The sequence below is a fragment of the Ostrea edulis genome, chromosome 4 (assembly GCF_947568905.1).
Source record: "Ostrea edulis chromosome 4, xbOstEdul1.1, whole genome shotgun sequence".
Classification (NCBI taxonomy): Eukaryota; Metazoa; Mollusca; class Bivalvia; order Ostreida; family Ostreidae; genus Ostrea; species Ostrea edulis.
This window is the reverse complement of record NC_079167.1, coordinates 71,061,834-71,076,867: the sequence shown is the minus strand read 5'-3', so window position 1 is coordinate 71,076,867 and position 15,034 is coordinate 71,061,834. Positions and strand designations below refer to the sequence as shown.

The 15,034-nt window shown below is 35.7% G+C and overlaps 1 protein-coding gene across 2 annotated transcripts; it reads left to right on the top strand.

The window, feature by feature from the left end:
• Positions 1–87: 87 nt before the first annotated feature.
• Positions 88–13,198, top strand: LOC125671326 (DNA excision repair protein ERCC-6-like). Of its 2 annotated transcripts, none has more exons than XM_056163666.1 (22): positions 88–487; positions 1,768–1,867; positions 2,095–2,212; positions 2,317–2,413; positions 2,748–2,902; positions 3,470–3,860; positions 3,962–4,136; positions 4,238–4,363; positions 5,099–5,251; positions 5,498–5,633; positions 5,838–6,008; positions 6,605–6,781; positions 6,888–6,998; positions 7,133–7,228; positions 7,877–8,092; positions 8,223–8,333; positions 8,884–9,098; positions 9,740–10,470; positions 10,557–10,679; positions 11,523–11,706; positions 11,813–11,897; positions 12,496–13,198. In XM_056163666.1, exons 1-22 carry the CDS (start codon positions 244–246, stop codon positions 12,937–12,939), a joined length of 4,359 nt encoding a protein of 1,452 aa, XP_056019641.1. In that variant the 5' UTR covers positions 88–243; the 3' UTR covers positions 12,940–13,198. The 2 variants fall into 2 exon arrangements, with proteins under 2 accessions (XP_056019641.1, XP_056019640.1); XM_056163665.1 differs by having other exon boundaries at positions 3,956–4,136.
• The last annotated feature ends 1,836 nt before the right edge of the window (positions 13,199–15,034 follow it).

Genomic DNA, 15,034 nt, shown 5'->3' with positions numbered 1-15,034 from the left:
TGAATGTTTCAAATTAAAGATAGAAATTATTCTTAAATATTACTTCTACAAATCATTTCTATCAGCAAATTTTTTGCGTGTGTCTAAGCGATTTTGCACTATTGACAAAAAGTTATGAAATGTCCGATGTCGGTGGATGTGTGCTTGATGTTCAGCGAATGATATCATGAAATTCTGGAACAAAACGGTCCTCCAGAACTAATTAATACTTTCCATTTACTCAATTAAATTCATTATCCCAAAATGAGCGAAATATTACCCAGTACAAACCAAGACAATCAAGAAAACTGTATGACTAGCATGATGACGGACGAGGGTTCTCTCGAAAACGTCCCGGAGGATTCTGCTACCCAGCAGGATGATTCTACGGCCAGGTTCCACGTCGACAAGACACTTATCCCATCTGCACAATTAGCCGAGATGAAGGAAGACAATGATCTGGTAGATCTAGGTCTGACTGTCTTCAATCAAGAAGATTTTGAAGAAGGTACTTGAACATAAATGGTAAACTAGTGCAGATGAGTGGAATAGAATTCATTTATTGTCTAACTCAGAGTCCTAACAGTACATAAAAAATACATATATAAGGAAAGAAAGACATAGTTGATATGAGTTGTGACGCTGACACTTCTCACTACTGTGACCCGAGTTCGATCTTCGTGATCGGCAGTGGTTATATGTGAGAGGGTATGGTGGTCGTTGGCTCGGACACATGGGTTTCCTCCAGGTACTCCAATTTCCTCCCACAAAATATTTTTATTATTATCATTCATGAATTTGGGAGAAAATTACAAAGGACAAATTCATCTAACAGAGGAAAGGGGAACATTGCACATCATATAACATTAATTCAAGTAAACAAACAGAACTTTTCAAGCTAGATAACTTGAAGGAATGCTTTAGTTTCCAGACTTGGATAGATAAATGATACTTTGACGGAGCTACCTTTGGAGTGAGTGCAGCTACAGGTATATGACCTGATCCAGAAAGTGGGTTATCCACTTCATGCATTTTTTTAGGGGTTAAATTGAAACTATGGACTAATATTTAGTAATTTACCTTTTGAAGTGCATGCAAATAGGCAAATGTATTTTCTACTCAGCCCAGAAGTGGTGGGTTTGGCCCTTTCATCGGAGGCCCCCATATATATATGTATGTCATGATATTTGATTTAAAAGAAAATTGGAAAAATCTGTATTGTACTGAAAATCAAAAATCATCAAGTAGCATGTTATAGCCAACTTGCATCTGTGATGGTTGGAGTAACTGCTGAAAGTGCATGCGTGGAAGTGGGTGACTTCTTCACCTCTCACAAAATCCATTGTTGATCATGAGTAAGAAGCGAGCTCACAATGTAACCCAGATAACTAGTATTAATTACTCAGTCTTCAAAGTGAAATTTTATAGTTTTATTTGTCGCAACTGTTTGAAAGACTTTGTTCTGCAATGTGCGTATACAGCATGTGTAAAATGTGCCAACACTCCTAGAATATACATTGAATTGAATTTATCTACCAGTTCCTTTGCCAGGCTTTTAATTTGGCTAGAAACATTATATGTCACTGACCAACAGGAATTTACACTTCATCTATAATTTGACCTGTAAAACTGGTAATAAAAGAATGCACAATTTTGGATAAAAATTTTCAGAAGTCTTATTGGACAATGCAGCACTTAACATAAAACTAACTTGCCTTTATATCAAGCTTGTTTCCTATCTGCATTTCAATGTATGTATGTCATTGGGTTGGTTTTTTTGTCACACAGGTGTAATGGCACAGGTTGACAAGGCTTTGGCAAAAGAGGAAGAAGAGCGAAGGAAATTGAAACTTCAAAAGGAGGAGACAGACATCAAATATGACATCGCGTGAGCAAAACAGTACATCATTATTCATTCTAAGTGTATACACTGTCATAGATTAGTTATGACATCGCGTGAGCAACAGTACATTATTATTCATTCTAAGTGTATACACTGACATAGATTAGTTATGACATTGCGTGAGTAGCAAAACAGTACATTATTATTCATTCTAAGTGTGTACACTGTCATAGATTAGTTATGAGCATTTCTTTTTGTTGATAAATTTATAGCAAAGTGAAGAAAGAAGTGGAAACTCTGGAGAAAGTTTTATCAACACTGGGAAATGCAGCAGGAAATAGCCATGTGAGAAATAGACTGGTATCAGTGCAAAATCAGAGAGAAAATAAGGTAATTTTTATATGATTGCACCCAACTCATTTCTGCCATTGTAAAATGTATGTGAAGAAGTAGCAACATATACCAGTATTAAAAGTGTAAAAAAAAATTTACAGTTAAGTCAGCTGAAAACTTTGTATGCAAGGCAAAGAGCATTACAGATCAAGATCAGTGGATCCTCCAACATTCCACACGAAGATGTTCTCAAACAAGGTGATCCATTTACTTTCTTGGGAATCAATGAACTAACTGCATGTAATTATTGTACAATATCACAGAACTTTAATAGTGACAGTGATTACATGTAGTGCTGGTCTTATTATGGTAGATGGCGCTGTAGTAGTGACAGTGATTACATGTAGTGCTGGTCTTATTATGGTAGATGGCGCTGTAGTAGTGACAGTGATTACATGTAGTGTTGGTCTTATTATGGTAGATGGCGCTTTAGTAGTGTCAGTGATTACATGTAGTGTTGGTATTATTATCATGGTAGATGGCGCTGTAGTAGTGACAGTGATTACATGTAGTGCTGGTCTTATTATGGTAGATGGCGCTGCTCTGAACAAACTACTTGGACTGAAATCGACAGCAGAAACCGAGAAAGAGAAGATGATAAGACTGGGTCAGATGACTCCTTTTGGAACAGTTATTGCCTCATCACCGGGGAAGGACTTAAAATCACCAAGGGATGGTGGGAATGAGGTAGAGAGGAGCATTAATTATAATGAATATTGTCTATATACTGTATAAGTGGAATTTTAGCGAAACACAAATTCTGTGATCTTTCCATAAAAATGGGTGTATATATTTAGCGAGAGCTAATTTTAGCGACTTTATAATTCCAGGAAAGGTAACTATTACCTCCGATATGAAATAAGTTGTTAGTGATATTCAATTTTAGTGACCTCATCACTCTTGCTAATAATGCCAAAATTTTAAATCCTCGCTAAAAATTCTGCTTATATTGTAATTACATTTTCAGTTGAACCTTGTTAATCAGTTCCAGGTACAAATTGTCCTGATCTGCTGGAAAAGAAAAATAACATAACAAAAATTAGTTTCCAAGAAATATTATTAAGAAGCTGAAGCATCTAGTTTAAACAATATTTATTCGTAAATAATTCGATAATAATGTTTACAAACAATGTCTTATACATGTAATAGATTGAGAAACAAGCCTTATATTAATCTGGCTCTGAAGCATCTGGATTGTTGGTATTTGGTTGAAAGAAGTCGTACTATGAAATTAACGATCTATTGTATTTGTAGGATAGAGCATCCATGAAAACGTTGTCTTCTCATAAAGAATCTGAAGACAGAGCGAGTTCTTCTGGTACCCAGTCAGCAAGAGTCGACATCAAAGAATCTGTATCACAGAGCAAAGATCAATCAGAAAACATCTTCGACTCCAGGGACAAGAAAACTTACCGTAATGATGTAGAGGGAGCTTTCTACAAACACAATTACAGAAGCAAAAGGAGATATTCCAGGATGACAAGGAATTTCCGTGAGGACTCTGCCCTCAGTGATGAGGAGAACTGTTACTATGACGACCCAGAGGGCTACCTGTCAGACGGTGAGGAGTATCGGCCGGAGGAGGGAGAGTTGCTGAGGGCCAGCTCTGAGGACTCGGGTTTAGAGGATGCGTGCGATGCCTCAGGTGATGATACGAGAGATTTCTATCTTTAATATAAAGCATTATCAGACCCTCTTTAGCTTGAGAAGGCCTGTCGAAAGTGAATATTTTGTGTGTAGTTACAGATTTAAAGAAACAGAAAAGGAAACCATCATTGAAGTCGAAAAAACCTCCTAAATTTTCTGTGTCAAGTGGGGATGTGGATGATGCCATGACAAGCAAGAAAAAGATAAATCGTAGCATTGCAGAGAGAAAAGGGAAAGATGATGGAGATGAAGATTTCTATCACAGACGTTTAGAGTAAGTAACACAGAAATCGCATTCATCTGATGAAATTTTCGAGAATAACAAACATTTGAGAATGGAAGGAAGTTTTCTAGCGCATTCTGATTTTTGAACAGGGAATTTAATGAGATGGAGAAGAAGAGACTGAAGAAGGTGGATACGGGTGAGATAGATGAAGAGTTTGATGAGGAACTAGATAGAGGTCTGGTAGTTCCCGGCAGAATCTGGGCCAAGCTGTTCAAGTATGTACCATTGTAAATTTCAAAGAATATTAGTTCCAGGGCTCGAAACTAACATATGCCCGTCAGTCTGTGACAGGTTAAAAGTATGGCGGACTGACTGACATTTGTTTTAGTCAGTCCGATGGGACTGGTTAATTTTCTAAAGCATCATTTTGGAAAATATACTTATGAAATTTTATACACACATTTGGCATGCTTCGATCTGTAGATATCAAACGAATCTGATTCGTAAATATAAATCCCACATTTAAGTGTTATAATATTGTCTGAGGCGTATTGAGTTTAATTTCATTTTAATAACATTAACGAAATATGTTTAATTATTTCTGGAAAACTCTGTTGGACTGGTAAAATTTTCTACGGACTGGTTGAAATTATATCCCATCAGTCCTACTGGACTGGTGACATAAAAAGTTAGCTTCAGGTTATAAATGATCTCATCAAAAGTTTTCAGTTCGTAACAACTACATTTGAGGTACACATATTTTGAAAGATAAATATAGATATTGCTTGGAAATGCAATGTATGTCAGTATAAAGTTTTTAAAAGTAGCATATTTCTAGTTTATACCAGAGTGATGTATTTCTAGTTACTAGGCAGATTGATGTGTTTCTTGTTACTAGGCAGAGTGATGTGTTTCTAGTTATCAAAATAGTATATTTCTAGTTATCAAAATAGTATATTTCTAGTTATTAAAATAGTGTATTTTTAGTTATCAGAATAGTGTATTTTTAGTTATCAAAGAATTGGTGTGAGTTGGCTGTGGGAGCTGCATAGTCAGGCGGCAGGGGGGATAATTGGAGATGAGATGGGACTCGGCAAGACAATCCAAATGATTGCCTTCCTGGCAGCTCTTAGACAAAGCAAATTAGTCTCCAAGCACACCAAGTAAGCATGCATATCCGATATCAAATGTCTTTCATTGCAGGACTTCATGTGAAGCAAACAATTTTTTTTAAATAGATCAAATTTTTCAGTATATATGGTTAGTGTTACTTAGACAGGTTGTAATGTATATGTTAGATAACCTGTAATGTTACAGATGCAAGTTTGTGGTGCATCATGATTTTTAGTTTATAGTATGGGACAAGAGCATGCTTTTACATGTTCAAAATGGACTGTCGCCTATTACAGATATCGTGGTTTGGGGCCCACCATCATCGTGACCCCCACAACAGTGATGTATCAGTGGGTTAAAGAGTTCCACAAGTGGTGGCCATTGTTCAGAGTAGCCATTCTGCACTCCTCTGGGTCTTTCACTGGTGATGAGGTAAGTTAATAACCATTCTGTACTCCTCTGGATCTTTTGCTTATGACAATTAGAAAATCTGAGAGATGTGTACACTGCAGACTCTACCAGGAGACAGAATACAGAAACACAGCATTTGTTTTAAAACAAATAAGGAATCTATTGAAACAAAATTAAAACATCAATGAGACAGACTGTGTTTGTATTTATAGTTGTATTTTGCAGGGAGACTTGGTTTGGAGTATTGTGAAGGATAAGGGGGTCCTCATCACTTCCTTTACAACTTTGGTCCTCCACCAGGACAAGATCCTCCCCTATGACTGGCATTATGTTGTGCTGGATGAGGGCCATAAAATCAGGAACCCTGATGCTCAGGTCACCCAGGCCTGTAAACAGGTAAATTTGTCAGGTCACCCAGGCCTGTAAACAGGTAAATTTGTCAGGTCACCCAGGCCTGTTAACAGCTTACAGGTCCATGTGGTTTGACAGAATTACTTGTTTATAGGCCATTATGACATGCCACAATCACCCAGGTTTGTATTCAAGTGATTGTGGCATGTCATACTAGCCTATAAACAAGTAATTCTGTCAATTCACGTGGACTTGTAAACTGGTAATTGTCAAGGTCAGACCACACATGCCTTTAAACGGGTACATGTAATTGTCAAGGTCTAATCACATGGTCCTATAAACAGGTACATGTCAATTTAAGGTATACAGCAGATGAAGATTGTACACAGAATTGTAGATCTCATTTATTGGAGAGTTTAAAATGATGAAAAATCAGTTATTCAGTGCATGTACTATATGAAAAGAATTCTATGTACATACATGTATGAGCGAGGACCAGATTTTGTTTTTGTATTCCAAAACATCTAGAGGCTGACTTGTGATGTACAAGTCTAGAAATATATGAGATATGTTTATTGGTTTAGGACACACAATCATATAAACTTGTTGTGAATCTTGAAAGAAGTTTTGTATGTTTGTAGTTTCGGACACCACATCGGATCATCTTGTCTGGTTCCCCTATCCAGAACAATTTGAAAGAGTTATGGTCTTTATTCGACTTTGTGTTTCCAGGGAAACTTGGCACACTGCCAGATTTCCTGCAGCATTTCTCTATTCCAATAGTCCAAGGAGGGTATTCTAATGCCTCAGAAATGCAGGTATGCATGGAGTTTTATAGACTTTGGAAATATTTAACTGTAATGTACAAATTTCATGCATTGATAAAATGCTACTATGACCTACACATGAACATATTCTGAATAGGTGCAGACTGCGTATAAATGTGCCTGTGTGCTGAGAGACACAATCAATCCCTATTTAATCCGGAGGATGAAAGCAGATGTTAAGATTGACCTTCCAAGCAAAAACGAACAAGTATGTAAAACTTTTTATAAAGTGGTTTGTCTCCATTAAAGAAGTTGATTGCATGTTCATTCAGTGCAAATGTAGTTTTGAATGATCTGTGATGAAACAAAATTTGTTTTTAATGTTGGACTTTGTCTGTGTAGGTGCTGTTCTGTAGATTAACTGATGAACAGCGAGATGTGTACTTCGAATATCTACAATCGCGAGAGTGTCAAGCCATTTTGTCAGGGAAATATCAGGTAATTTAACTGCTGTTATGAAATATTAGGTAAATTTAACTGCTGTAATGAAATATTAGGTAAATTAATTTAACTGTTGTAATAAAACTACCACATTGAAGCAGAAATTTTGCAGTTTTTATTCGATGGTTGGCTTATTTCAGCCTTAGATGGCTGTCATCAAAACACCAAAAGCTGAAACTTGTCAACCATCCAATAGCATAAAATGAATACCAAATTATTTTTTCTGGTGTAGGATTTCTGGTTTTTATTTCTCTCTATGCTGCTAGTTTAACTATGGTACAGAACCTATTGAATACTTAATATTCACAATTGGAATTGTAGCATGATTACATCTTATAAAACTTTGGGTCCAGTCCATTTATCTATTATCTACAAGAGATACTTCATACACAATTTATTTTTGATATACCATTGGAATTAATTGTAACCTGGGCATCCCAATTTATGTCAATTGAAAAGAAGTTAGTGATTATAGATTAGCTGTGACAAAAGAACTTCTTCTAAATATTGATAAAAATAATTGTGTATTTCTTCTTCTATATTCACTTCATACAAAACGTGTTATGTTATGCTTTGCTTTTGAATGGATCAAGTTGATTGCTGCATTGATTTCTTACTGTTGTGATGACCTCCGGTACATTGTAGATTTTTGCTGGACTTATCACTCTGAGAAAGATCTGCAATCACCCAGACATCTGTACCGGAGGACCCAAACTTTACATCGGTGAGGACACTGGGGGTGATCCGTCACTGGAGTATGGTTACTGGAAACGGTCGGGGAAGATGATTGTAGTGGAGGCATTGCTGAAACTGTGGAAACAACAGGGACACCGCGTTCTCCTATTCAGTCAGAGCAAAGTTGTGAGTTCAGAACCCCCCCCCCCGTTCCATTCAACTTGTCAGTTCTAACCTCCACCAATTCTCTTTGAGATTTCTCAAAAGATATAATGACTTCATTGAACAGGAATAGTGCTTATATTTTTCATTGCAGATGCTGGACATTTTAGAGGCTTTCACACAAAATCGGGGGTACAGTTACCTTAGAATGGATGGATGTACTCCGATCTCATCACGACAAGCCATGATAACTACTTATAATCAGGTACAGATTAACCTGTAACAATTCTCTTCCCTTAAACAAAATACTATGTTATTTTAAGAACTTGGAAGTAATATGACTTTTAATCGAAGCATTGCCCATGCTTATTCATTGAAAAATTGGCTAGAAGAAATTTGGATTTATTGTAACTCAAAGGGTTTGTGATGTCATAATTTTGTGCTGAAAAAATACATTTTCCTAAGATATTTTGATTTCTTGGAATTTTAAGACATGAGAAATAAACATGATTACAGTTTGAAATGTACATGTATGTACAGATATGTTATGGGAATACCAGACTGTTGTGGTGTCACTAATTTCCGTATGCATTAAATTTCATGTTCTGGCAAAACATACAATATCCTTGGTCATATATTCCAGGACAGCCCCTTTAATTCTTTCCTCTGAAATAAAAGCTGTACTTCATTAGAAATGCACTCCTTTAATTCTTTCCTCTGAAATAAAAACTGTACTTCATTAGAAATGCACTCCTTTAATTCTTTCCTCTGAAATAAAAACTGTACTTCATTAGAAATGCACTCCTGTATTGTAGGACCCTTCCATCTATGTTTTCCTGTTGACTACACGAGTGGGAGGGTTGGGCGTAAACTTGACTGGGGCCAACAGAGTGATCATCTTTGATCCTGACTGGAACCCAAGTACAGATACACAGGCCAGGGAGAGGACGTGGAGAATCGGTCAAACTAAACAAGTGACCATCTACCGGCTCCTAACCTCGGGCACCATAGAAGAAAAGATTTATCACAGGTATGTGCATTATTTGTATCATTTTGGACTATTTCACTATTATCTCAACATTTATCACAGCCTACCCCTACACATATCACAGCCTACTCCTACATCTATCACACCCTATTCCTATTTATATCACACCCTATTCCTACATTCATCACACCCTATTCCTACATCTATCACACACTATTCCTACTTATATCACACCCTATTCCTACATCTATCACACCTTATTCCTACTTATATCACACCCTATTCCTACATCTATCACACCCTATTCCTACTTATATCACACCCTATTCCTACATCTATCACACCCTATTCCTACTTTTATCACACCCTATTCCTACATCTATCACACCTTATTCCTACTTATATCACACCCTATTCCTACATCTATCACACCCTATTCCTACTTTTATCACACCCTATTCCTACATCTATCACACCCTATTCCTACATCTATCACACACTATTCCTACTTATATCACACCCTATTCCTACAAGTCATAGCTTTTTTAAATTGTCATTACAATCCTAACATACCAAGTTCACTGTATCTACCTGTGATCATTTAGTAGACTAGGGTATTTTCAGCCTCCCTCACCAACATTATAGAAGGAATTGTTTTAACAATATTTCATTATTTTTATCAGACAAATCTTCAAACAGTTCCTGACCAACAGAATCTTAAAAGACCCAAAGCAGAGAAGATTCTTTAAATCCAATGACCTTTATGAATTGTTTGAACTGGGAAGTAAAGACAATAAGGAAGGAACAGAGACAGGAGCTATCTTTGCTGGTACAGGGTCAGAGGTCAAGAGATCAGAGGTCAAAAATAGAGCCAATCGATTTGATATTCTTCAAGAGAAGAAAAAATCTGAAGCATTGGAAGAGAAAGAGGAGGAGAATGATTTTTTTGAGGAGGGTGAGATCAAAAGAATGAGAGAGCTTGCCAAAAAACTCAGTGCTAGATTAATGAAGTCCAAGTCCTTTGAGAAAGTTTCAAATGGTGTTAGTACTGTAGTGGACGGTACTGACACTGACAGTCATCTGGAAACGAAAGATCCATCATTTCTCAAGAGTGAAAGTTCACCAGAAGGATTAACGGATTCTAAAGATTCTGTTCAAACCAATGTGTTCTCAAGGAAGGACTCTATGTTACCATCTACCAGCAGTCAAAGTTGTTCTTCTGTTATGAAAGAGAAATCTGATAAACATAATAACTCTCATGATCATCGTAGTAAATCAAGTGATAAAACTAAATCAAGACATCATGAGAGCATAGAATCATCCTCATCCAAACACGATTCTAGTCACAGACATTCCCACCACAAGAGTCATCACAAACACCACAAGAAACATCGGCACCGGAGCAGGGACACAGGTAAGGGGAGACTATTGTGATAATAGACGACTTTCTGGTTTTCATTTCATGATCTCCATTCAGATTCAGTTTTGTTTTTTATTTAGAATTCGAGGGAAAGAAGATACCCCATCTCGTGAAGCAAGATGTTTTCAATGAGGTGAAGGAAAAGGAGGAGGAAGAAAAGAAAATCATGGATGACTACGTTCTCCACAAACTCTTCAAAAAAGGTCAGTTGAAGTTGTTATGTACATGTAGTGTTATTATTTACATGTACATATAGTGTTGTTATTTACATGTACATATAGTATTGTTATTTACATGTACATATAGTATTGTTATTTACATGTACATATAGTGTTGTTATTTACATGTACTTATAGTATTGTTATTTACATGTACATGTAGTATTGTTATTTACATGTACATATAGTATTGTTATTTACATGTACATATAGTGTTGTTATTTACATGTACTTATAGTATTGTTATTTACATGTACATGTAGTATTGTTATTTACATGTACATATAGTATTGTTATTTACATGTACATATAGTATTGTTATTTACATGTACATATAGTGTTGTTATTTACATGTACTTATAGTATTGTTATTTACATGTACATATAGTGTTGTTATTTACATGTACATATAGTGTTGTTATTTATTTGTACATATAGTGTTGTTATTTACATGTACATATAGTGTTGTTATTTACATGTACATATAGTATTGTTATTTACATGTACATATAGTGTTGTTATTTATTTGTACATATAGTGTTGTTATTTACATGTACATATAGTGTTGTTATTTACATGTACATATAGTATTGTTATTTACATGTACATATAGTGTTGTTATTTACATGTACTTATAGTATTGTTATTTACATGTATATATAGTATTGTTATTTACATGTACATATAGTGTTGTTATTTACATGTACATGTAGTATTGTTATTTACATGTACATATAGTATTGTTATTTACATGTACAAATAGTATTGTTATTTACATGTACATATAGTGTTGTTTTATAGTGACTACTTATTTACCATGTATTACAGGAATCGATACAGCCATGAAGCATGACGTGATTATGGACCCCTCCAAACACGACTACATGATTGTGGAAAATGAAGCAGCTCGTGTTGCCAAGGAGGCTGTTCATGCTCTAAAGAGGTCAAGGTCTTTATGTAACACAGCCATCACAGGACTTCCAACTTGGACTGGCCAGTCTGGGGTCAAAAAGTAAGTCCTTTTGACTTCATTATAGAAAAGTCTACCATATACTTTGTTATGGATGACATAGTGTGCTCTGCCAGATTCAGTTTGATGAAATTTGTACTCTTCCCAGGCCAAGATTTGGACAGAAGAAAAACAGCATGTTGGTAGAGCCTTCAAAGAAGCAGATGATGCCGTCTGCCTCAGCCTCGTCCTCAGTAAGATATCCTGTGTTTATAGGCTCGGTTTTTGTGTCTACATGATAAATTTACAAAGTACAGAAAAAAAAATCATGGAATCTCTGGTATAACCGACTTCTTTTCAATCCTGAAAGAAGTACAAATGAAATTAATCAATCTAGTAAACAAATTATACTTATACTCTAAATAGATTATAATATTTTGTGATTATTAAATCCCATGAGTTAACATGGCAAGACATTCAGCAATTTTCATGAATTTTCAACAGTCACATATTCATAAATCTTATATTTTTGATAAGAATTAATTCATGATTCACACCAAATTCTCACTGATGAGACTTATTTGTGATTTACACCAAGTTCTCACAAATCAGAGACAGCATACAGTGGTAAAGTAGAATAGATTAGTACAACATGGTTATGAGTTATGAAAATCCATCAGAAGAAGAGGAATGTGATATTAATCAGATGTAAATTGTTCATCTTTCATGATGATAATGTAATATAAATCAGACATGAAATGAGTCCGCTGTAATATAAACACTGCTTTTTATCGCTGTCATTCCCGGAGATTTAGTAATTGTACTCATTGTGTGATGGTTATTTTCCTGCAGAGTAAGAAGTCCGAGTCAGCAGCCTCTGTGTCGGAGACCTCAGTGCAGCACTTCGATGGTTCTCTGGTCGGCAATGTGGTGAAAGATCTAAAGACAGGTCAAACATCCTCAAATACCATGACCTCTGATCTCTTGTTAACCCAAATGAAAAAGCGTAATGAGCTGGTGGCTGGTGGTGATGAAGAGGAGGAGGACACAGAAGATAATGGTACCGTCACGGTGATCGATTCAGATTCATACAAACTCATCTCAGAAATCAAGAACTTCATTCTGTTTGGATGTAGCTTGATTGGAAAGGCTTCCACTCAGGAAATTCTGGATGAATTTGGTTCAAAGCTACCCCCGTCCAATTCTGCCTTGTTTAAAGCCATGCTGAACAAAATATGTGTGTTTGAAAGACTTAATGGCATAGGATTCTGGAAGCTGAAAAATGAATTCCGATGAATGCAGGATTGTGCATTTCTACATATATAGGTTGAAATTTTTATACAAGGATAATCATATTTCCTTATCATATCTTCAGGGATTTTTTTACCTCAACAATTCTTTCAATACATTTGCATTTTAAAGTTGTTTAAACATCAACTTGTACGTATGCATGTCCCTCTGTGCATTGAATGAGAAAATTTAAATATTGATAATTTGTCTTTGTCTTCCAGTGTTCTGTTCACTTGATGATGATTAAATAAACAGATTTTCAGTAGAGTTTTGTTTTGAATCAGAAAAACTAGAAGTTACTTTCGTTTTACCTAATGGTATTATGACGATACCAAACCAATGTGTTCTTTGTATTTTAATGTGGATGGATAACCAGATGCGATTCTGGTGTCAATAATGTTGTTATTCGATATTTTGACCAAAATAGTACACTACGATCAACTTTAAAAACTCCAGAGAAGTAGCATTGCAGCTCCTAATAACCAGTCAAAGAAGGTGGTATGGTTACTGCTGTAATTCTGTTCAAAAATATCTAGGCACAATATCTAAGAGATGTGTGCGGTTGTAGACTTTTTAAAATTTTTGCTAAGGCCCTGCATGTGCAGGAGTCCTTAAATTTACATTTCATGTCCTCCTTGTCCCAAAGATGCTTCATACCAAATTTGAAAAGAATTGGAATGGTAATTATTGATAAGTTAAAAATGTTGTGAACGAATGACAAATGCAGACCAATAGCAATAGGTCACCTGAATGACTCGGGTGATCTAAAATTAAATTAAATTTTTGAAAATACATGAGGGTATGAACTGCAATGCTTCACACCAACATACTTTTCTTAAAATGCTGTGGGGCTTCTTGAATTATACCAACAAGAAGTATTGCAGTTCATACTCTCACATATTTTCAAATATGAAATTTGTTTCTTAAATATTTACTTTCTTCCCCTTTTTGTCAAGAGAAAATATGGGGTATAACAATATGAATATAAAATCTAAATGTGAGTTTATTTCTTATCAATTTTTAATAGAAATTAAGAGAATCAAAATCAACTCGCTACGCTCAGCCTGACAGCAACTGCTTCATGCTGTCCCAATAACCTCCTCCAACTTTTCCACCGTTATTGTCACGCACATGGTGATGGTCAAACATGGGAGATATTGCTGTAAGAGATTACTTTAGAACTTTGAAAGATATCTCGTTGATATCAATAAAGAGATATCTTTTTATGGTTAAGAAATAAATATCTAATAATCAGAATGAATACTTGATGGACCGCGTAAGAGTAGAGGAAAACTATCACTGAGGCAGTACAGTAGCCAATCAAATGAAAGAAAAAGTGAGCAAGCTCACATGCCCCACGCTCCAACATTGCTTGTCATTGCCTCACAAGATGAGTGATGATGCTATGCATTACTGCAAGAACAGGACAGATGTGCTCGGAATTCAAAGTTCAAAAGGGTTTAATCCCAGAAAAATTATTGAATCAGAATTTCCTGGGAATTGGCGCATCTACACAGTGTATCTTTAAGTTTCACGAAATTCTGCTGAGCAGTCTCGGGAGTTGCGCTGACAAGAAAGGGACTCACGGATGTGTCAAAAACATATCCTCTGCAACTTTGTTGCATGGGTTATAGTTACTGTACACATGCTAAACAATTTAAACCAATTTGCTTATAGGCTACATTGCTCACCTGCCCAGATGCTTTTTGTCTTCTTGATTTTATACACACATATACATTTTCCTACATATTCCCATGTTAACCCTCAGATTCTTAGCACCCATGGTTTGGACAAACTAGAGGGTGCTTTATAAGAAGTGATTGCAAATTAATTTGATAAACTTATGGTTTTCTTTTAGATGATCTTTACACATACCTAATGAAAAACTTCCTGACTCGGGGAGTCATGGTTTGATAAAATTGTTAAATGTACACAACATGAGGATATTCCTTTATTGTAAATTGTACCATTGTGATTGTTAAGGAGAATTATATACAAATTTTCTATATCTATGTATTAGATGTACTTTGTAAAATCCATATTGTGGTCCATCCTCAGCCCAGGCGGTCATGATCATTAACAAACTTGAAATTTCAATTTA